At 43.1% G+C, this 25,037-nt stretch overlaps 1 protein-coding gene across 1 annotated transcript in view; it reads left to right on the plus strand.

The window, feature by feature from the left end:
* Positions 1 to 25,037, plus strand: part of PDE1C (phosphodiesterase 1C) — a 779,225-nt gene that overhangs the window by 638,675 nt on the left and 115,513 nt on the right. Inside the window, exon 8 of the mRNA XM_066584468.1 lies at positions 17,827 to 17,967. Coding sequence (XP_066440565.1) covers positions 17,827 to 17,967 — 141 coding nt within the window. The remainder of the gene's footprint in view (positions 1 to 17,826; positions 17,968 to 25,037) is intronic.

The following is a 25,037-nucleotide window of genomic DNA, read 5'->3' on the forward strand; positions in this document are numbered from 1 at the left end:
TTAAACGTAACACAACTAATAATAGAGAAGCCTGAGAATCACTTTATGATCCGGTTAGGTTATATATTTGTTAGAATACCCCTGCGGATTAATATATATGGGGAGAGCTATCGGTACGAATAAACAAGCTCTGTTCAAACATAAGGAACGGCTATTTGAACCATACCTTATCAAAACACTTTTCGAGATGGCACAATGGGGACCCATCAGTGATGAAGGCTTTGCCAATTAAGAAGGTTCTCTATGATGAAAGCGAAGGAATGCATATTATTTTTAGCAATTAAAGGCGTTGTCTAGTTACCGGACAACATCCTTTTACTAGAGCTGTCTGTAGTAAAATAATAAGCAGAGCTATACTTCCCTCTCTGCAGCCGCCAGGATCTAGTGCTGAAGTCCCGCTGTGGTCCCGATATTTATGACAGCGGCTGTAATGGAGGTCAGGTGATTGCTGCTGCCAGTCAGTCAGCACTGATTCTCTTGGCATCAGCGCTCACATCCTGAACGCCAGGATACCAGGAGTTCAGAAACGTAACACTGCAGCCTCTAATTGGCTGCAATGGTCACCTGACATCCGGGGACTGCTGCTGTCACAAGAAACATCAGGACTGCAGCACTGGATCCTGGTGGTGGCAGAGGGGTAAGTATAGAGCTATTTATTATTTTACCACAGACAACCCTAATAAAGGGATGTTGTCCGGTAACCTGGGAACCCCTTTAAGTACATTATGATTGTTTAATGATAGTACAATGTTAATATTAATTATCTACGCGTAACTGGCACATGCAGGCTAAATTTGGCAGATTTCCACATATTTTGTATGTGACTGGTCGGAGGCCTGGAATGCAAATGAGTTCCACTGATATGGATGACAATGAGATGTGCATCTAGCTGTATCATATGTGTAAGTACTTGATGGAACACACATGCACTATACACTTTGATGCCCCTTCTGGTAGGCGGAATGCATAGCATGCTGGATTACCAGAAGTGACACTTAGTGGAACGCATGCCTGACTAGAACTGATATTCAGTGGAGAGCATGTGGCGCCAGGCTTCCCACAGCAACAGAACACACATAATAGGAACATCATTAAGAGTGTCTAGTTTTTTCTTCTATAATTCCTCTGATTTATTGCTGCACTATATGAGCTTGGTGAGAGAGTTGGTGTAGCCCCAAAACACCCTGTTTTCAATAAACCCTTCATGATTACGTTTCTGACACAGAGCACCTGTGATTGGGGCCAACTTGGTTGTATTGAGCACATACATTGTTACTACACAGTCCAGACTGCTGAGCTTTTTGTTTTCTATACTGTTGGCTTAGAAAAGGGGATAGGCCACACATTTCTGAGATATGTATATCCTGCTCAAATAGCTAAGCTTTAGTGATTAGTTCAAAATTCCTTCATCATTAAGGCCTGTGAGTCTGGAGGAGTATCATCACTCCTTGAGGAGAGCTCCTAGAAAGTGAGTGAGAAGACTTACAAGTAGAGATGAGCGAGCATACTCGCTAAGATTCGGGTGCTGGCCGGGGAAGCACCGCTCCCCCCTGCTCACTCCCACAACTCACCGCTCTCCCCCGCCAGCACCCGAATCTTTAGAGACGAGCGGGCAGGTACTCGCATAAGGCACTACTCGCTCGAGTAGTTTGCCTTAGCGAGTATGCTCGCTCATCTTTACTTATAAGGCCATGCATGGTCCTCTGGGAAATATATGCAAATGAGGAAGATGGGACAATACCTCTGCAGCGCTACCTATTGGATGGCAGCATTCCTTCATATCGTTGCCAGGCCCTTTATACAGGTCTTTATAATAATAATTGGGAATTGAATACCAAGCCAGAATCCATACACAGACCGCTCTTTCAGAGTGCTTGCCCCTCATCAATCATTGTTACAAAGACCCTTATAAAGGGTCGGGCATTGATTTGCTAGAATGCTGTCATCCAATAGGTGGTGCTGCAGAGGTATTCATCTTCCTTATTTGCATATATTTCCCAGATTAGCATACATGGCCTTATAAGATTCCTCACTCACCTTCTAGGTGTCTCCTTAAGGAGTGATTACACCTCTCCCGACTCACATCACAGGCCTCTCACTAGCCAAGCCAGGCTCCTACTGCACACTGATGAGTAGCAAACACCCAAAACAGCTGTCTGTGTATGGGTTCTGGCTTGGTTTTTAATTTCCTATCATTGTTACTGTATAAAGGGGCATTGATTTGCAGGAATGCTGCCATCCAATAGGTGGCGCTGCAGATATATTCCTCCTTCTTCCTTATTTGCATATAACGAAAAGGATGTGAAAAGAACTGGTATGGAGGCGCAACACTCTAAGCTACTAGAAGATGTAGATCAAAGTCCAATGTGTGATGGTGAAAGCACTTCTTTTTTATTATTTTTTCAGAAATAAAAAACCAGCAATGGAATACGCGTTTCGGGGAAGAACCCCTTCGTCAGTTCGGCTGGATAGGACTGTGTGATAAGTACAAATAGATAATGGAGGAGTGATTAACAAAGAAAGGGGGGGAGAGGGGGAGAAAAAAAAAAAGAACAAAATTCATATACATAATGAAGTCTCACAAATGTGTCAATAAGAACAATAAATATATGATGAAAACATCGATCTGAACAGTGATAAAATATATATGAGACAAAAAACATAAAAGAATATGAGCATCCGGACATGTAAATTAACATGAGATTTATACAAAACAAATATCTGTTAAAATAGGATGAAGACAATCCGGAGTAAAATACCAATCTTAAAAGTACCAATATGAGAGCGGATGGACTCAAAATCGTGTGGTTGCTTTTAGCTGAATGGGATGACTACAGAATTAAAATGCATGTACAGCCTATTGGGAAATATGATATGATTGCTACACCCGAGGGGGTGCATAAATAAATGTGTATATGTATGTAAAAATGAGAAGAAAAAAAAAAATATATATATATAAATAAATAAAATAAATAAATAAAAAAGGGGGGATCTATTGGAAAGCTACTTCAGAATGGTGTGCATTGACAGCATTGGGTTCATGGTGTGGGATAAAGTTAGGAAGAGAGGTCATTTTCAGGACCTCCGACACATTCTATACATCTTTGGAATCGTGTCACCCCTAGGCATCCTGTTGGTGAGCCCCTTATCTCAATTTCTAATTAGTTTTATTCTCATTTTTGTTGGTTACATAAAGGTGTCCCTTCTCCCCCCCCCCCCCCTTTTTTTTTTTTTTTTTTTTTTTTTTTTCTCTTCCTAACTTTATCCCACACCATGAACCCAATGCTGTCAATGCACACCATTCTGAAGTAGCTTTCCAATAGATCCCCCCTTTTTTATTTATTTATTTTATTTATTTATATATATATATTTTTTTTTTCTTCTCATTTTTACATACATATACACATTTATTTATGCACCCCCTCGGGTGTAGCAATCATATCATATTTCCCAATAGGCTGTACATGCATTTTAATTCTGTAGTCATCCCATTCAGCTAAAAGCAACCACACGATTTTGAGTCCATCCGCTCTCATATTGGTACTTTTAAGATTGGTATTTTACTCCGGATTGTCTTCATCCTATTTTAACAGATATTTGTTTTGTATAAATCTCATGTTAATTTACATGTCCGGATGCTCATATTCTTTTATGTTTTTTGTCTCATATATATTTTATCACTGTTCAGATCAATGTTTTCATCATATATTTATTGTTCTTATTGACACATTTGTGAGACTTCATTATGTATATGAATTTTGTTCTTTTTTTTTTTTTTTTTTTTTCTCCCCCTCTCCCCCCCTTTCTTTGTTAATCACTCCTCCATTATCTATTTGTACTTATCACACAGTCCTATCCAGCCGAACTGACGAAGGGGTTCTTCCCCGAAACGCGTATTCCATTGCTGGTTTTTTATTTCTGAAAAAATAATAAAAAAGAAGTGCTTTCACCATCACACATTGGACTTTGATCTACATCTTCTAGTAGCTTAGAGTGTTGCGCCTCCATACCAGTTCTTTTCACATCCTTTTCGCTACACTTACGCCCACACTGGTGGAGCGTCATCTGGTTGGCAGCACCTCCACCATTCAAAATACTCAATCATTGAAAACTCTTTGTACTCCATAAATATTCCACTACCCTCACTGGGTCTTGCTCCACCCTCCTTTTTCATTTATTTTACTCACATTATTTGCATATAAGGCCTGTGGCAGATGAACGTCTTTGTGCAGTGTTTTTCACATGCAAAATTTGTGCACACAATGCATAGTACCAATTGATTTCAATGGGTTTGTCCAAATTAGTGCATTTTGCACGTGCAAAAAATATGTAGCATGCTCTATTTTCCTGCACATTTGCAGAGTAAAACAGCACATATTGAGCTCATTACACCAATTGCCCATTGAATGGGAGCAGGGTTGTGTGTTTTTTGTGCATGCAAAAAGTACAGTAAATCAGACACATGCGCGCAAATACACAACCCCCATAGCGCAAATGCGTGCGTAAATGCGCTTATGCCTATGTGATACCAGCCTAAGGGTTTAACTTCAAAAACGGAATGTGTAGAACGTAATAATTATGACTAAAGGATTTTGAGGTTTTTCTGGCACCTGCAGACAATAGATGTTTAACTTATGCAGCTGTTTCCACTTACAAAATAGACGCAGCATGCCGACAAACCGGAATGAAAAATGATTACATTCAATGACAGCTGGTAAAATATGTTTTCTTGGTAAAACCTTTTACTATATAAGGTAATAACAACAACACTATGATGTAAAATACATTTGCTAGTTTTTATTCGGGCTTTAACAACTTCAGAATGTGGGCAAAAGCATATTTTTAGGTTTTTGAATCAGCGCTTTAGTGCAGCATTGTATGTTTTTTTTACAAGCCATATAACACCCGTGTTATCTTCACTGTATGGACCGTAACAATTAAGGGGACGCCTGAGATCATGTCCTATGAGGAACGGTTAAAGGATCTGGGAATGTTTAGCTTGCAAAAAAGAAGGCTGAGAGGAGACTTAATAGCGGTCTACAAATATCTGAAGGGTTGTTACACTGCAGAGGGATCAGCCCTATTCTCATCCGCACAGAAAAACTAGAAGCAATGGGATGAAACTGATCTTTTTGAATACTCTCTTTCTCTTCCCTTGTGTTAGCTATCCCTTCTAGCTTTGTGTCATCAGCAAATTTGATCAGTTTCCCATCAATTCCCTCCTCCAGATCATTTATAAAATGTTGACCAACACTGGGCCTAGGACAGAGCCTTGTGGTTCCCCACTTGATACATTCTTCCACTTGGATGTGCAGCCATTTATGACCACTCTTTGAGTACGATCACTCAGCCGGTTGAGAATCCATCTAACAGTTGTCTTGTCAATCCCAGATTTGGTCATTTTTTCAATTAGTATGGCATGAGATACTTTGTCAAATGCTTTACTAAAGTCAAGAAAAACTATATCCACCACATTCCCCTGATCAACCCAGTCAGTGATACTATCATAGAAGGGAATTAGATTTGTCTGGCATGACTTGTTTGTTACAGACCCATGCTGGCTCTGGTTAATTACTCCATTTTCATCCAAGCACTTGCATACATGCAATGCAAGACACACAAATCTCACACAAATATGGACCCCATTCTTTTGAAGGGGGTCATACACACAAGTGATATTTTTCCGCATTGCACCATGTGATCTCATTGTGCAGGTGGAAGGGGGGCACACTGAGAGATGACACCTAACATTTACAATACGTGATCAGCTGTGACTATCTACTCCCCTCTATGCAAAATGCCCCCCACACAGATCACAAACATGTCTAGAACATTCACTATACAAGTCAATGGGTCTCCTCTAGAGATGAGCGAGCGTACTCGGCCACGCCCCTTTTTCACCCGAGCGCCGCGATTTTCGAGTACTTCCGTACTCGGGCGAAAAGATTCGGGGGGCGCCGTGGGTGAGTGGGGGGTTGCAGCGGGCAGTGGGGGGGAGAGGGAGAGAGAGAGGGCTCCCCCCTGTTCCCCGCTGCTACTCCCCGCTCCGCCACGCCTCCCCCCGCCCCCCGGCGCCCCCCCCGAATCTTTTCACCCGAGTATGGAAGTACTCGAAAATCGTGGTGCTCAATCGAGTTATTACTCGAAACGAGTAAGTTCGCTCATCTCTAGTCTCCTCCTGTCCATTGTGTGATTGGCCCATGAAGCTGCTGTAAAGCATCTCTCTAAATGCTGTTAAATGTACTACAGACAAGATAGCTGCCTCCATAGTCATGTAAAGACCACAGAATAAAAAATGGAAAATATTTCTCTAGATGGTTGTTATTAATAAGAACATTTTTCGTGAGATAGTCCCTCTAAAGAACCCCTTAAAGAATATAAAAATAATATTAATTATTGCAGATCATTTGGATGTTGGATTTCGAAGCATCCTATTCAGTAAATTTGTGAATCTACTGAGAACTGAGAGGGAAACATAAAGGTTTTATCACTTAAATGAACAAGTATGGAGCCCCTGGACAATACATACAGGGGCGTAACTATAGTGGGTGCAGGGGATGCGGTCGCACCCGGGTCCAGGAGCTTTAGGGGGCCCATAAGGCCTCTCTTCTCCATATAGGGAGCCAAATACCATTAATAAAACATTATAATTAGGGGCCCTGCTACACATTTTGCATTGGGGCCCAGGAGCTTTAAGTTACGCCGCTGAATACATAACCTGATTGAACTGTATTACTACGGTAGGTTCTTACAGATTGTTGTGGTCACATTGCTCGTGGTTCTAATGGAATATCTGATCCATCACATAGCAGCTCTGAAGTTCAAGCTGCCGGCAAGTAACATCCTATAGTAAAACACATTTCACAGCAATGCCATGAATTCAACTAAGGAGTCTAAGACATATTAAGTGAAACTCCATTTTTGATAACTATTTAGCTTATAATCAGCAACGCTAAGCTCTGGCATACTTGTAATACATCTTCATTAACAGCTGTTGTAAACTGCTTAGTGCAAAAAGTGTATGTCAGCTCCAAAGTGCAGATATACCGTATATGAAATGCATGTCACATGGATATGGTGGACATTCTGTTGGTCCATGTTGCACCCCTATGCACCTCCAAACTGCCTAAGTGCCTGGTATTATTGTGTGCATGAGACCCTACTACCTGGAAACCATAAACAAGCAGGCTAGCTGCTGCTGGTAGATCTTTATATTGTTGTAGTTTTATTCTTATTGCTCATTGACACCCGAACAGCTGAACAGTTTGATCTAGACCTGAATACCTAAGACTTGCATTTGGCTATTTGTGTGTTAAGAAGCAGGATAACAGGAGGGTAAGGAGGAATTAGTAAGCTGCTCCTCCAACTTAGTTGTTACCAGACTTTTGGATTTCATACTGTGTCTTGTAACATAGTTTGTGTGACACAGAGCATGGCAAAAGGCTGAAGTTTACAATGTCTGTACTTGACCATCTTAGAATCTATGAGATTCAGTAGGTCCGATTAAACCTCATAGATTCTAAGGCCTCCCTCACACAGGCATCTGCAGAAATGCAGCATTTTTCAACACTGCATTTACTGCGGTTTCAGGAGCGCTGGCGCGCGTTTTGCCAGCGTTTTGGCTGCGTTTTTAGCACAGCTGAAAATGCAGCCAAAGAAGGTGGAAAAAAAAGCAATACTCATCTAGTAGATGTCATCTAGGCCCCTGCCCCTGCTCTCCGCAGCTCCAGTAGGCTGCCGGGCACTTGTCAGTGCCAATGGAGCATCCTTTGCTAGTGACGGGGTTTGAAGAACCCGCCTCCAAGAGATTGCTCTAATTGGCTGAGCCAATCAGAGCCAGCACTGGATGCACCAATCACAGCCATTCATTGAATGGCTGTGATTGGTTCATCCAGTGCAGGCTCTGATTGGCTGAGCCAGGACTCGGGGAACCAATCAGAGCAATCTCTTGCTTGAGGCAGAGTCTTACCAGCAAAAGATGCTCTGTCGGTGCTGACATGTGCCCAGAAGCCTACCCGGAGCCCTGGAGAGCAGCGTGACGGACCCAGACGGCTCCTGCTAGGTGAGTATTGCTTTTTTTATTTATAGATAGTGTATCTAGGGCATGCGTTTAGCGCTGTCAAAAACACAATTTGTGCTGTATTTACAGCAGCACTGAAACCGCTGCCCATTAATTTCAATGGGCGACGCACAGCTGAAGATGGCCAAAGACAGAACATAGATCGCTCTCAAAGCACAGCGTTAAAGGCGCTGCGTTTTGAGGCTTGTGTGAGCAGCCCTATTGAAATGAATGGGAGCGTTGTACAGTGTTTAGCGCAGCGCTGAAAAGGCAGCACTACACGCTGTACAAAAACGCCTGTGTGAGGGAGGCCTAAGACGGTCAAGTACAGACTTTGTAATACTTCTGCTATGTCATCCATCTAATTATAATGTACTGTAGGGCAATCTTCCTTTAGTTGCCTGTAAATAGTGATTTGCATTTGTACGTACTGCAGGAACGTGTGTATACAAGTACTTATAGCCGAGGTAGATGATGGTCTCGTCAAATACAACAAGTCCTAAATACGCAAATAATATCAGTTCTCGAGATTTAAGAAAAGGGCTTTGTGCCCTCATTTCTTCTGGGATTTATTGTTGGATTTGCCCTTATTAGGGGCAGCAAGTACTTTACCATCTGGTCACTTGGAGTTCATTATAAGGACAGGACAACTAAGCTGCACAGCATTAAGTTGCAGCAAAAGACGGCCTGAAGGTTCCCGTCTGATTGCACAGATATGACTTGACAAGTCTGCTGTTCTCAGAGTATAGCAAATTGCAATAAAATGTATCAAATGAACTCACTATTTAGCAAGTTAGTAACGAGTCTGAACAGAGCTTGCAGAAACCTGTGTGCTTCCTCCAGGAACAACCCCATTCACAAGTATAAAAATGGACTTGTAAGGCTTCTTTACAAAGGCGCATGCGAAAATATGCTCGCCGCAATGGAGCGTATTTGCGCATGAACCCGTGAAAAGTCTTTTTTTGTTTTAACTGTTCAAACTCTGTGCTACTGCGCGCAAGAAAAAAAGAAGGTGAAAGATAGGGCAGAACTTGTCTTTTCTCACGTAGAAATATTGCGTGAGAATCACGCCAGTGAGAACGAAACCATTAAAACCAATGGCTTTGTTTCGGCACTTTTTGCGGCCATGATTTACACGTTTGCAAAAAGCTCTAGAAAGACGGTCATGTGCTTAAGCCCATAGTTGCAGAAACAACAAATTGGCTACATGTGAATATACACTAAGAGACCTACAGTCTAAGAGCGCCTACCCACTAGCGATATATTTTCTTGCAATGCGAGAGTGAGTGAAAACACGTAATTATGAAAGCAATGATTTTCAATGCTTTCATACTCATTTGCAATTTTAACTCTCCAGCCTCGCAGCGCAGAGAAAAAAATCTGCGATATTGCTCAGTGTTTTCAATGGGGCCGACGGCAGCAACGCTAGCTACACTGAAAATATAGGGAGTACATTGCAGACTTCTGTCACAGCTGGAGCTTTATTTCCCCAATATAAAGGAATGGGGGTGAAATATTCACAGATTCACTCAACTCTATATAACACTGTGGATTAGAGCGCCACTAAAATGCTGATGCTGACTAACAAGTAAAACAAATAATGGGAATGTCTATTGTGACTAATGCGTGCAATATGTGTGTGTATGTAAATATATATATATATATACTAGCTGATATACCCGGCTTCGCCCGAGTTAATTTGGTACTGGTGTTTATCTGGTGTTCACATGGAAAATCTTATGAAGTCGTGGTTTCTTTAGAGATACTGAGGAAAAACATATGTTCACCATTTTGCATAGTTCTCTGCGTTACCCAGGAAACACCACGTGGAGGCAACCATGCGACGTTTCCTTTATATAAAATGACATCAGGAAGTGAGAGAATTCCATTACGTACATAAAATTTGGACACTAATTCTTTTGCGCTTAGAATTGGATAATCGAGTTGGGACCCATTAACTTTTCATATTTATGACGCAATCAATGCTTGTGCCAAATTTCATGTTTCTATGACATTGGGAAGTGAGAGATTTAGATTATGTACGTAAAATTTGGAGGCTAATTCTTTTGCGCATAGAATTGAATAATGGAGTGGGGACCCATTAGCTTTCCCTATTTATGGCATAATCAATGCTCGTGCCAAATTTCCCGTTTCTATGACACCAGAAAGAGAGAAAATTACATTCCGCACGTAAAATTTGGATGCTAATTCTTTTGCGCATAGAATTGAATAATCGAGTTGGGACCCATTAGCTTTTCCTATTTATGACATAATCAATGCTCGTGCCAAATTTCCCGTTTCTATGACACCGGAAAGTGAGAAAATTACATTCCGCACGTAAAATTTGGACGCCAATTCTTTTGCACATAGAATTGAATAATGGAGTTGGGACCCATTAGCTTTTCCTATTTATGACATAATCAATGCTCGTGCCAAATTTCCTGCTTCTATGACACCGGAAAGTGAGAAAATTACATTCCGCACGTAAAATTTGGACGCTAATTCTTTTGCACATAGAATTGAATAATGGAGTTGGGACCCATTAGCTTTTCCTATTTATGACATAATCAATGCTCGTGCCAAATTTCCTGTTTCTATGACACCGGAAAGTGAGAAAATTACATTCCGCACGTAAAATTTGGACGCTAATTCTTTTGCACATAGAATTGAATAATGGAGTTGGGACCCATTAGCTTTTCCTATTTATGACATAATCAATGCTCGTGCCAAATTTCCCGTTTCTATGACACCGGAAAGTGAGAAAATTACATTCCGCACGTAAAATTTGGACGCTAATTCTTTTGTGCATAGAATTGAATAATGGAGTTGGGACCCATTAGCTTTCCCTATTTATGGCATAATCAATGCTCGTGCCAAATTTCCCGTTTCTATGACACCGGAAAGTGAGAAAATTACATTCCGCACGTAAAATTTGGACGCTAATTCTTTTGCACATAGAATTGAATAATGGAGTTGGGACCCATTAGCTTTTCCTATTTATGACATAATCAATGCTCGTGCCAAATTTCCCGTTTCTATGACACCGGAAAGTGAGAAAATTACATTCCGCACGTAAAATTTGGACGCCAATTCTTTTGCGCTAGAATTGAATAATCGAGTTGGGACCCATTCGGTTTTCCTATTTATGACATAATCAATGCTTGTGCCAAATTTCCCGTTTCTATGACACCGGAAAGTGAGAAAATTACATTCCGCATGTAAAATTTCAATGCCAATTCTTTTGCGCTAGAATTGAATAATCGAGTTGGGACCCATTTGCTTTTCCTATTTATGACATAATCAATGCTCGTGCCAAATTTCCCGTTTCTGTGACACCGGAAAGTGAAAAAATTACATTCCGCATGTAAAATTTGGACGCTAATTCTTTTGCGCATAGAATTGAATATTCAAGTTGGGACCCATTAGCTTTTCCTACTTATGACATAATCAATGCTCGTGCCAAATTTCCCGTTTCTATGACACCGGAAAGTGAGAAAATTACATTCCGCACGTAAAATTTCGACGCCAATTCTTTTGCGCTAGAATTGAATAATCGAGTTGGGACCCATTCGCTTTTCCTATTTATGACATAATCAATGCTTGTGCCAAATTTCCCGTTTCTATGACACCGGAAAGTGGGAAAATTACATTCCGCACGTAAAATTTGGACGCTAAATCTTTTGCGCATAGAATTGAATAATCGAGTTGGGACCCATTAGCTTTTCCTATTTATGACATAATCAAAGCTCGTGCCAAATTTCCCGTTTCTATGACACCGGAATGTGAGAAAATTAGATTCCGTACGTAAAATTTGGACGCTAATTCTTTTGCGCATAGAATTGAATAATGGAGTTGGGACCAATTAGCTTTTACTATTTATGACATAATCAATGCTCGTGCCAAATTTCCCATTTCTATGACACTGGAAAGTGAAGAAATTACATTCCGCACGTAAAATTTCGACGCCAATTCTTTTGCGCTAGAATTGAATAATCAAGTTGGGACCTATTAACTTTTCCTATTTATGACATAATCAATGCTCGTGCCAAATTTCCCGTTTCTATGACACCGGAAAGTGAGAAAATTACATTCTGCACGTAAAATTTCGACGCCAATTCTTTTGCGCTAGAATTGAATAATCGAGTTGGGACCCATTCGCTTTTCATATTTATGACATAATCAATGCTTGTGCCAAATTTCACGTTTCTATGACACCGGAAAGTGAGAAAATTACATTCCGCACGTAAAATTTGGACGCTAATTCTTTTGCACATAGAATTGAATAATCGAGTTGGGACCCATTAGCTTTTCCTTTTTATGACATAATCAATGCTCGTGCCAAATTTCACGTTTCTATGACATTGGGAAGTGAGTGATTTAGATTATGTACGTTAAATTTCGACGCCAATTCTTTTTGCGCTTGAATTGAATAATCGAGTTGGGACCCAATTTCTTTTCCTATTTTGGAGATAATCTATGCTTGTGCCAAATTTTATGTTTCTACGACATCGGGAAGTTGGAGAACTTTTGGCGAGTCAGTCAGTCAGTGAGTCAGTCAGTGAGGGCTTTCAGCTTTATATATATAGATACATAGGCGTACCGTCAGGGGTCACAGTGGTGACCCGGCTCCTGCGCTTGGTGGACCCAGAGGCCGCACTTTGCGATATGCAAAAACGCATTCAGGTCACGCTGTCGGCGGCCGCATAATTAGTGCAGTCTGGCCGAAAGCACAAGTGAGAGGGGAAGGGAGTAGGAAGGACTCGGAGGCAGGACGGGGGAGGGGAAAGAGGAGCAGAGACGCGGGGGAAAGAGGGGGCACAGACACAGACTCACGGGAAGGCATGGCATGGAGTGGAGCAGGGTGATGATGTCATCTCTCTGCTGCTCCTTTCCTGCTAACACAGAGAAGTGGTGCGGGCCCTGCGGTATCTATCTATCTATCTATCTATCTATCTATCTATCTATCTATCTATCTATCTATCTATCTATCTATCTATCATATGTATTTCTATCAATCTAGCTCTCCTATGTATCTATTGATCTATCCATCCATCATATCTATTTCTAGTAATCTATCTTTCACTCTCATATCTATTTATCTATCTATCTATCTCATATCTATCTATCTATCTATCTATCTATCTATCTATCTATCTCTCTCATATCTATCTATCTATATCTATCTATCTATCTATCTATCTATCTATCTATCTATCTATCTATCTATCTATGCCTCATATCTCTCTCTCATATTTATCTATTTATCTCTCTCTCATATTTATCTATTTATCTCTCTCTCATATCCATCTATCTATCTATCTATCTATCTATCTATCTATCTATCTATCTATCTATCTATCTATCTATCTATCTATCTATCTATCTATCTCCTATCTATCTATGCCTCATATCTCTCATATCTATTTATCTCATGCCTATTTATCTCTCTCTCATATCCATCTATCTCATACCTATTTCTCTCTCATATATCTATTTATCTCTCTCATCTATCTATCTACCCATCTTTCTCTCTCTCATATCTACCTACAGCTGGTATAAGTTATACATCTCCCTGTATGTATTGCCCACTTTACATACAATTACAAAGCGCATCAAAAACACGCGCGCTTTTTTAATAGTCTATGCAGTTTCTTAAAAACGTCTGTGGTCTTTGAATACCGCATGCAGTTTTTTAATGTGTTTTTCCCTGCGCCTGCAGGGAAAAATAACATCCGCAGGTATTTAACTACCTGCGGGTGTCTGATGCATCCCTATGGGCGCGGATCCGCGTGCAGGAAAAGCGCTGCGCATTTAAAATGTTAATTGTACTGTGGACATGAGCCCTAATTGTACCGTGGACATGAGGCCTAAGGCCACTCACACATTCGTTCAGAAAATGCAGCTCAAAATCGTGGCATTTTTACAGCAATTTCACTTAGCGTTTTTGAACGCAGGGTTCAATGTTTGATAGCTCTTTTTAATGCACCCCATCAGGCCTTAGTCAGACGGGCGATTTTTCGCGCGATTTGCGGATCGCATGACGGATGCGCATCCGCAAATCGCGTGACCGGTGCGCGCAAGTCGCCCGCAAATCGCCCGAAAATCTGCTCCTAGCCGCGTTTCATTAGAAACGGGCCAGAGCTGTCCAGCGCATTGCATTCAATGGAGACGGCAATACAGCCGTCTCCATTGAAAGCAATGCGCTGCGGGCGAGCCCGGGATGAATTGTCGGTAAGGGCTTAAATATATAAGCCCTTCCCGGCAATCCATCCTAAAATGTGTTAAAATAAAAAAAAAATTGTATACTCACCTTCTGCCGGCAGCCGGAGCTCCGTGCAGCCGTCCTGCAGTGGGTGTGAAGGGGGTGTGAGTCAGACCTGCCCCCTGATTGGCTCAGCGCTGAGCCAATCAGAGGCATGCCTCACTCACACCCATTCATGAATTCATGAATGGATGTGAGTCAGACCTGCCCCTGATTGGCTCAGCGCTGAGAGGCAGCAGTCACTCACCCATTCATGAATTCATGAATGGGTGTGTGAGTGTTTTCAGCCTCTGATTGGTCAGGGCTGTGACCAATCAGAGGCAGATCATTCAGCAGGCGGGGATTTTAAAGCCCCGCCGGCTGAATAGTGCCAAGAAGCAGTTCAGGAGAACTGACAGCGGCCGCGGCTGGACTCCGGCTGCAGCCGAAAGGTGAGTATACAATTTATTTTTATTTTAACACATTTTAGAATGAATTGCAGGGAAGGACTTATATATTTAACCCCTTCCCGACAATTAACCCCGCGCACGCCGGCAGCCCATTGCTTTCAATGGAGCGGCTGTATTGCCGGCTCCATTGAATTCAATGGGCAAACATCGTTCTTCTCTGCCACAGCTGTTACAGCTGTGGCAGAGAAGAATGATTTGTTTTCTATATGTTCTCATTGGGGTCGGCGCTGCTGCCGCCGGCCCCATTGAGCGCATATAGAGAAGAGAACAGGAATTGCAGATCGCAGATAGGTGCGATCTGCGATTTTTTGTTCTATAATTCATCACACGAGCGCATAAAAAGCGCTCATGTGTCCGATACCATTGCAAAGCAATGGTTTTATAAAATCGCCGGACGCATGCGCATGCGCAAATCGCGTGAAAAATCGCCCGTCTGACTAAGGCCTCATTGTGATGGGTGAAGAGGTGCGTTAAAAAACGTGAAAACGCAAAAACAGAACAGACAGCTCTCGAAGATTGCACCTTTAGAAACACCACGATCGGTCACAGGTCTGAGTAACCCCCTTAAAACCAATGTGAGCGTGCACCGCTGTTAGCATGGTGCTCGGGACGCCGCGCTAATAATGGTAAAATGTGGTGTGTGTGACAGTGGCCTAAGGGGGTGAAAACTAATTATCATGTAGTGCAGAAAATGAGTCGTGTGGACAGATCACACCAAGGGGCTAGCTCGTGTATGGAAATTTGTTTTGCAGCTGTATGCAGCGCGATTTAGGTATGGGCAAGGGGAAAAGGAGGTAGGGTGGAGGTCCGGGTGGTTGGGAGGGACCCCGAGCCTTTAGGTACGCCCCTGTGTGTGTGTGTGCGTATATATATATATTGGTTTTACAAAGTAGTCTGATGAGCCTGATAGAACTACACTGATCGATCTTGACAATACTGATATATTTTTGACTCTTGGGAACAATGGTGTCTAGTGTCACCTGTTCACCGATTCCCAGCTGCCATATTCTCTGTCTTACCATAACTCCCATAGACTTCAGTGGAGAGGGCCACATGCAAGTAAAACCACCTATCCAATGACCTTGACTATTCTTTCCCAGAAAGGTGAGGGTCCAGAGATGGTAATTGGTGGCACCTATCAGGTATTTACGGCATATCATGCAGGTAACATCTAATTACAACTCCAATCACCACTGCAGGGATAATGTAGATTATACCGTGTCCACTAAAGTGATTGGTGGACTACATAACACGTCAAGTACACCAAAGTTGGAGTATCCTTTGCAGTGGCTCTCCTTCCTTCCTGATACATAGAAGGATGCCAGAATAGGGAATCAGCCTCTGATATATATATGTCTTAGTTTATGTAGAACTGAGTTTTCCTTCTCGATGTTTTCATTTGTCACTTCTGTATTGAATATATTGGGTTGAAACTTTGTGTGTAGCATATGTGTCCAAATGGGCTATAATTTAAATAAAGATACTTCCTGCATGGAAGTTGTTTCAGTGTCTCTTACATGAATAATTTAGGGTCGGTGCACACATGGAGGAAAAAGTCACAACAAATGTGTAACATGCAGAGTTTGCGAAAACATTTTGTGAGCATTTTACTTGGATTTCGTCAGTCTACATTCAAAGGGGTTAAATTTGAGGTGAAAATCCACAGCACATGACATGCCGTAGATGTAAAAGGCCTTACAACAAGTCAATATCCGCTCAGAAAGATCCTGCACCTTTTGGATGAGAATTGTTCAGGATTCATCCACATGAGTGATACTATAACACAGTGCAAATAAGGAAGATGGGACGTATTACCCAGAGGAGCATGCATGGCCTTATAAGTCTCCTTGCTCACCTTCTTGGTGCTCTCCTTAAGGAGAGATGATACCCCCTCCTGTAACACAGCGGCTACATGTACCCTTAACATCTTTTTATGTGGCACTAACAATGATTGTCTGATTTTGCCTGCTTCTGTTATAATACAACTTCAATTCCAAAAAAGTTGATCTACTGTGTTACATGTAAATAAATGTACAGAAAAGAAGAATGCGATGATCTGGAAATCACATCTACCCGTCTTTTATTCACAGTAGAACATACAAAACATATCAGAGGGGGGGGGAGACATTGTTCCATTTCATTTAAAAAAAATTAACTCATTAAGAAATTGATGGCAGCAACACATCTCACAAAAGTTAGGTCGGGCCGTGTCTACCATTGTGTAGCATCCCCTCTCCAGGGAAGTGAGGAGACCAGTTGCTGGAGTTTTGGGAGAGGACTGTTGTCCTATTCTGATGTAGTTTCTAGCTGCTCAGCAGTCCGGGGTCATCTGTGTCAGATTTTTTGTTCCATAATGCGTCAGATGATTTCTATTGGTGAAGGGTCTGGACACAGCGGTTCAACTTTTTTTGGAATTGGGGTTGTACATTATGATGCTTTGCTAAACAACTGATGTGCTAATATTTGCTGTGTTCCCCAGACATGTATAGATTTTAGGGGACTATGTTAGGAGTCATCACTTCTATACTGTATATTACAAGTGACACAGGCTGGTATAGATGTTCAGTAACTACTGCACTGTGCTGCCCAGTATAGAGACACACATGTGGTGTATTGGAAGCAATAAGTAGATGCAGGCACTATATAATGTATCTGCATATAACATGGAATATCATGTATTTATGTTAATGGTATCTTCATTTAACTGTTTCAGCCCTTCTTGAATTCCATTCTCGTCTTCTGTGTTCATATGTAGACAAAAACAAATGAACTTTTCTTTGCATTTTTCTATGTTCTGCTGCTCGAAGCCTTAGATTTGTATTCTAGGGGCGATCATCGCTGTCACATTGATACAATATTCAACAGCACATGGTAAACTTTTCTATCATTACATACATATTTATCACCTTCATTGTTCTTTTTGTACTAAACTCTAACTTACTATCTCATGTTTAAGCATGTCCATTGCCAGATTGTGCGCCATGATGAAATAGTCGGGTTTTCTCCTGATGATGTTATATCTACAAACAACGCAATCATAGTGCTTTCTATTTTAGATACCAATCTCCGCACTTGTATCTTTTGTGGAGGCGCTGGAAGTTGGATATACCAAGCATAAAAATCCATATCACAACCTGATTCATGCAGCAGATGTTACACAAACTGTTCATTACTTTCTCTTTAAGTCAGGGTTAGCGGTAAGTAAAGACTTTTATATCTAATGGCTTTTATATGCTTTCTTTTATAGAGCTAATTCTTATTTTAATGGTGTGGAGAAAATTAAAGTGTTTTTCCTTGAATATATTAGATGGTCACTAACTTTTCAAAAACACTTGTGTTAATATGATAGCCAATGTGATGACTAGCAAAAGTGCAAATCACTTTATTTATTTAAAATTATGTTTTTGTACTAAATAATCCCTTTAAAGTTTTGACCACTAGGGGTCTCCTTTCTTTCTAATTGCTTGTCCACTGCCTGTTGTCAAATAAGGCCTGACTCTAGTAACAGAGATTGCATGATGAATAACAGGAGGAGGTGAGGGTGATGATTCATGCTGTTCATAGAGGTCTATGGAAAGGTGAGTTGGGAGGAGGAGAGACTTCCATGGACATGGCTGCTAGAGCTAATGGTGAGTTATTTACTGTCCCACAGCAACTCTAATCTCATCTACGCTGCTTAGTACTGCTATATAATGTCTTCCATGATGTAGTTATTTCTCTGTTACAGAGAGTGAGCAGAATTGCTGTGCTCTTCGGGTACAGTCAATGAAACACAGCATAACACCAGTCTCCACTCACTAGCTCAGGAAGAACTGAAAATTAGATATATAGTCTGCAAAGGGGAAAAATGGTGATAAATGTCCTATATAAATCATATTATGGCCAGAAACAGGGACGGCCTTAGCTATGTACAACCTGTGTCGGCTGCTGAGGGGGCAATGCTGCAGTGGGCTGACTCCCCTCCCTTCCCTCCTAGAGGCAGCTGTTACCCTTCTGCTCTCTCTTCTCTGGGCAGGTGGAACACAGCAGGAGTCAGTGATCAGCTGCTCTTCCAGGTCTCTTCTGAGTCCTGGGTCATGTGACTAGTTAAGAAGCTGTGAAGCCCTAGAGAAGAGCAGCTGATCACCCAGTCCTACTGCGTGAGTGTGCCGAGAGGAGAGAGGGCCAACCGAAGGATAAGAGCTGCCCCCTACAGGCAGGGGTGGGAGCGCACACACACAAATATATATTCAATATACTCAAATATTGGGAGCAAGATATAGTACCATGTTTCCCCCAAAATAGGACCCTGTCTTATATTAATTTTAACCCCAGTAGAGGCACTAGGCCTTATTTTCAGGGAAGGTCTTATTATTCTTTCCTAGCAGGCTTAGTCCAGGTCCCTCCCGCTGCTCTCGACAGCTCTGACATGCTTCCCGCAGTCCTCAGCAGCTCATGCAACATCACTTCCTGGTTACCGGATTCATTAATCCCGCCTCTAGGAAGTGATAGCTATGATTGGCGCTTCGACCCATGCTCCGCCAATCAATGCAGCGGTCGAAGAACCAGTCACAGCCATCGCTTCCTGGAGGTGGGATTTATGAATGCCTTAACCAGGAAGTGTTGTTCTACGAGCGGCTGAGGACTGCGTAAACCGAGCTGAATCTCAGCTGAAGGGACCTGGACCGAGCCTGCAAGGTAATGTATTCTTTTTTATGTGGTGTACGAAGGGCTTATTTTAGGGGTAGGGCTTATATTTTAAGTCTTCCCAAAAATTAGACTAGGGCTTATTTTTGGGATAGGTCTTATTTTCGACTAAACAGGATATATAGAGGGGGTGACATATACTGTAGAGAAAAGTACTGATGGGTTTGTGGGTAGGAAGGATATAAACTTGAGGAAGAGATATAGACTGTTATTTAATGTGGGTAGAGAGAAAGTAGTGTGGGGGGATTTACATATTTGGGGAGGAGCCATATAGTGTGAGGCAGGAGAGATATATACACTTTGTTGAGGGCCAAAAAGAATACTAAAAGCTATTGACTTCATTGTATGTATCTCAGAATCCTATTAAAAAAAATACAAGCTGTCCCAAAGAATGGTACATTAAATGATGTCATTAACCCCTTCCTGACATATGCCGTATATATATGATGCATCCTCGGTGTCTGTGTAAGAGCAGGCTTGGCAGCAAAGTCTGCTTCATACACAGCAGGTGTCAGCCATCTTTGACAGCTGACACGTGCCATTAACAACCACGATTGGAGATAACATTAATCACAGCTGTTAACGCTTTAAATGCTCCAATCAGCTATCGGGGTCCCAAACGGCCCTCCACAATGAGGGTGGCTTCACAGAAGCGTGTGCGTGTGCCGAACATAGGTGCGCACATAAGTGCGCACCCACGTATGTGCACAAACACGTGTGAATGCAGGACCATGCCCATTGCGTTCAAATATAAGCCCTTAAAATATAAGCCCTTCCCTGAAAATCATCCCTGTTTGAGTAAAAAAAATATTAAAAAATAAAATATATATATATTAGCCTGTAGTGTCAGAGACCTTTTTTGTCTCTGACATGGAAGACACATTTCAGGTTTTATGTAATCGAGTATGCTGATTTCAAAAATCAAGACAAAATATTTCTCTGAAAACTGGAACCCCTCCCTATTTATACTTGAAAAAACGAAAAATCATATTTGTTTCAATATTTTTCATATTTTATATATTTATTTGTGTGGTTTATTATTTATTTTATGCCCAAAATCAAAGAAAACATATTTATTTGTTATTATTAATTAAAACCAAAATACATGAAACATCATAATTAAAGAGGAGCGAGCGTACTCGGATAAGCACTACTCGCTCGAGTAATTGGCTTTATCCGAGTATCGCTGTGCTCGGGTCTAAAGATTCGGGTGCCGGCACGGAGCGGGGAGCTGCAGGGGAGAGCGGGGAGGAACGGAGGGGAGATCTTTCTCTCCCTCTCTCCCGCCCGCTCTCCCCTGCTCCCCGCTGTGACTCACCTGTCAGCCGCAGCGGCACCCGAATCTTTAGCCCCGAGCACAGCGATACTCGGATAAAGCCAATTACTCGAGCGAGTAGTGCTTATCCGAGTACGCTCGCTCATCTCTAATCATAATTTATAACCATATTATTTATATTTCTGTATGTACAGTACAAAAAAACATTACAATCTTTACAATAGTCATATACTCATTAGCCTACTCAATTTACTCATATACTATTTAGGAGAAGGATAGTTGAAGTTTTTTTTTATATCGAAACATGGCAGTGAATTTTTCCGCCTTTTCTGGTCATTAAGGGAGGTGTTCCGGTTTCGGAGAATTTTTTAGTAGAGATGAGCGAACGTACTCGTCCGAGCTTGATACTCGTTCGAGTATTAGCGTGTTCGAGATGCTCGTTACTAGAGGCGAGCACCACGCGATGTTCGAGTTACTTTCACTTTCATCTCTGAGACGTTAGCGCGCTTTTCTGGCCAATAGAAAGACAGGGAAGGCATTACAACTTCCCCCTGCGACGTTCAAGCCCTATACCACCCCCCTGCAGTGAGTGGCTGGGGAGATCAGGTGACACCCGAGTATTTAAATCTGCCCCGCCCGCGGCTCGCCACAGATGCATTCTGACAGAGATCAGGGACAGTGCTGCTGGTGCCGAAGCTGCTATAGGGAGAGCGTTAGGAGTTATTTTAGGCTTCAAGAACCCCAACGGTCCTTCTTAGGGCCACATCTGACCGTGTGCAGTAGTGTGGAGGCTGCTTTTTGCAGTGTTGCACATTTTTTATTTTTTTTTTGGATATCGGCCGTGCAGAGCATTGCGTCCTGCAGTAATTTTACATTGTCCAGGGCCAGTAGTGGTGAGGCAGTAGATAAGACATATTTAGTGTATATAGGCAGTGGGCCTTTCCAAAAACATTTGGGAAAAAAAATCTATTTGGGCTGCCTGTGACCGTCCTTAGTGTACTGGGTCTCTGCTGGGGGTAGTTGTCCTAATTCATACGCAGCCAGCTAAGTCTTTAATTTGGTGGTTCAGCGGTTTCTGAAAAGCTAACCGGCTCAGCGCACATTTCCGCAAGTCCAACACGGACGCTGCCACCCTGCGGACCCTGCAACATCGGTTTAATCTGCCAGTGCACCGACTGCTGTGCGACGTGCCCACACAGTGGAACTCTACGCTCCACATGTTGGCCAGACTCTATCAGCAGCGTAGAGCTATAGTGGAATACCAACTCCAACATGGGCGGCGTAGTGGGAGTCAGCCTCCTCAATTCTTTACAGAAGAGTGGGCCTGGTTGGCAGCCATCTGCCATGCCCTTGGAAACTTTGAGGAGTCTACCCAGATGGTGAGCGGGGATGCTGCAATCATTAGCGTCACCATTCCTCTGCTACGCCTCTTGAGAAGTTCCCTGCAAAGCATAAAGGCAGACGCTTTGCGCTTGGAAACGGAGCGGGGGAAGAAAGTATGTCGCTGGATAGTCAGAGCACCCTCATGTCTATATCTCAGCGCGTTGAGGAGGAGGGGGAGGAGCATGAGGAGGAGGGGGAAGAGACAGCTTGGCCCACTGCTGAGGGTACCCATGCTGCTTGCCTGTCATCCTTTCAGCGTGTATGGCCGGAGGAGGATCCTGAAAGTGATCTTCCTAGTGAGGACAGCCATGTGTTGCGTACAGGTACCCTGGCACACATGGCTGACTTCATGTTAGGATGCCTTTCTCGAGACCCTCGCGTTACACGCATTCTGGCCACTACGGATTACCGGGTGTACACACTGCTCGATCCACGGTATAAGGAGAACCTTACCACACTCATACCCGAAGAGGAAAGGGGTTCGAGAGTGATGCTATACCACAGGACCCTGGCGGACAAACTGATGGTAATATTCCCATCCGACAGCGCTAGTGGCAGAAGGTGCAGTTCCGAGGGCCAGGTAGCAGGGGAGGCGTGGAGATCAGGCAGCATGTACAGCGCAGGCAGGGAAACATTCTCCAAGGCCTTTGCCAGCTTTATGGCTCCCCAGCAAGACTGTGTCACCGCTCCCCAGTCAAGGCTGAGTCGGCGGGAGCACTGTAAAAGGATGGTGAGGGAGTACGTAGCCGATCGCACGACCGTCCTCGGTGACGCCTCTGCCCCCTACAACTACTGGGTGTCGAAGCTGGACACGTGGCCTGAACTCACGCTGTATGCCCTGGAGGTGCTTGCTTGTCCTGCGGCTAGCGTCTTGTCAGAGAGGGTGTTTAGTGCGGCTAGGGCAATCATCACGGATAAGCGTACCCGACTGTCAACCGACAGTGCCGACAGGCTTACACTCATCAAGATGAACAACGCCTGGATTTCCCCAGACTTCTCTTCTCCACCAGCGGACAGCAGCGATACCTAAGCAATACGTAGGCTGCACCCGCGGATGGAAGCATCGTTCTCTATCACCATCAAAAACGGGGACCTTTTAGCTTCATCAATCCGTGTATAATATTCATCCTCCTCCTCCTGCTCCTCCTTCTGAAACCTCACGTAATCACGCCGAACGGGCAATTTTTCTTAGGCCCACAAGGCTCAGTCATATAATCTTTGTAAACAATTTTTATATGTTTCAATGCTCATTAAAGCGTTGAAACTTGCACCTGAACCAATTTTTATTTTAACTGGGCTGCCTCCAGGCCTAGTTACCAATTAAGCCACATTAACCAAAGCGATTAATGGGTTTCACCTGCCCTCTTGGTTGGGCATGGGCAATTTTTCTGGGGTACATTAGTACTGTTGGTGCACCAATTTTTTGGGGCCCTCGCCTACAGTGTAATCCAATAAATTTTTTGCCTACCTGCATTAAAGCTGACGTTACATCAGCTGTGATGGGCAATGCAATGGGATATATTTATGTACCGCCGGTGGCTTCCTGGCACCCACCCATGCTGTGGGTCCACAGGGAGTTGTAACTGCATGTGTCTACTTCTAAAGAACCCCAGTCTGACTGGGGCATGCAGTGTGGGCCGAAGACCACCTGCATTTAATCTGACGTTACCTCAGCTGTGATGGGCACTGCAATGGGATATATTTATGTACAGCCGGTGGGTTCCAGGGAGCCACCCATGCTGTGGCTGCACACGAAATTCCCATTGCGGAGTTGTACCTGCCTGTGACTATTTATAAAAAAACGCGGTCTGACTGGGGCATGCAGACACCTTGACAGAATGAATAGTGTGTGGCACATAGGTTCCCCATTGCTATGCCCACGTGTGCAGCTCCTGATGGCGGTGGCACAGGATTATATTTCTCATTGCCTCTGTACAGCATTGTGGGCTATCGCCCCGCCCCTTTTAAAGAGGGTCGCTGCCTAGCCATGCCAACCCTCTGCAGTTTGTGTCTGCGGTTCCTCCTCATGGCAGACGCACTTATAAATAGACATGAGGGTGTTGTGGCATGAGTGCAGCTGAAGGCTGCGCAGGGACACTTTGGTGTGCGCTGTGGACACTGCGTCGTGCGGGGGGGGGGGGGGTGTTAGGCAGCATATAACCCAGGAGAAGTGGCAGCGGAGTGTCATGCAGGCAGTGATTGTGCTTTGTTAGAGGTAGTGTGGTGCTTAGCTAAGGTATGCATTGCTAATGAGGGCTTTTCAGAAGTAAAAGTTGTTGGGAGGGGGGGGGGCCCACTCTTGCCGCTATTGTGGCTTAATAGTGGGATCTGGGAACTTGAGATGCAGCCCAACATGTAGCCCCTCGCCTGCCCTATCTGTTGCTGTGTCGTTCCCATCACTTTCTTCAATTGCCCCGATTTTCACAAATGGAAACCTTAGCGAGCATCGGCAATATACAAAAATGCTTGAGTCGCCCATTGACTTCAATGGGGTTCGTTACTTGAAACGAACCCTGGAGCATCGCGAAAATTTCGTCCCGAGTAACGAGCACCCGAGCATTTTGGTGCTCGCTCATCTCTATTTTTTAGTTTTAATTTTTAAAATCAGCATACTTGATTACATAAAACCTGAAATGTCCCTTCCATTCAGACAAAAAAGGTATCCAACACTACAGGCTAATATATATATATTCACCTCTCCGCCGCTGCCTGTAAATATTCCCCACGGGGAGTCCCCTTGTCACTGAACACTGTGACAGAACTGTCACAGAGATCAGTGTAGAGAGGACTCCCCGCAGGGAGTAAAGAATCCTCTGCCACAGCAGAGTATTTTTTCATTTCCACAGGGAGTAAAGAACCCCCCTCCAAAGCTGTCACAGAGGATCCCTGTGGGGAGTAAAGAATCCTCTGCCACAGCTATCA

The sequence above is a fragment of the Eleutherodactylus coqui genome, chromosome 12, assembly GCF_035609145.1.
Source record: "Eleutherodactylus coqui strain aEleCoq1 chromosome 12, aEleCoq1.hap1, whole genome shotgun sequence".
NCBI lineage: Eukaryota > Metazoa > Chordata > Amphibia > Anura > Eleutherodactylidae > Eleutherodactylus > Eleutherodactylus coqui.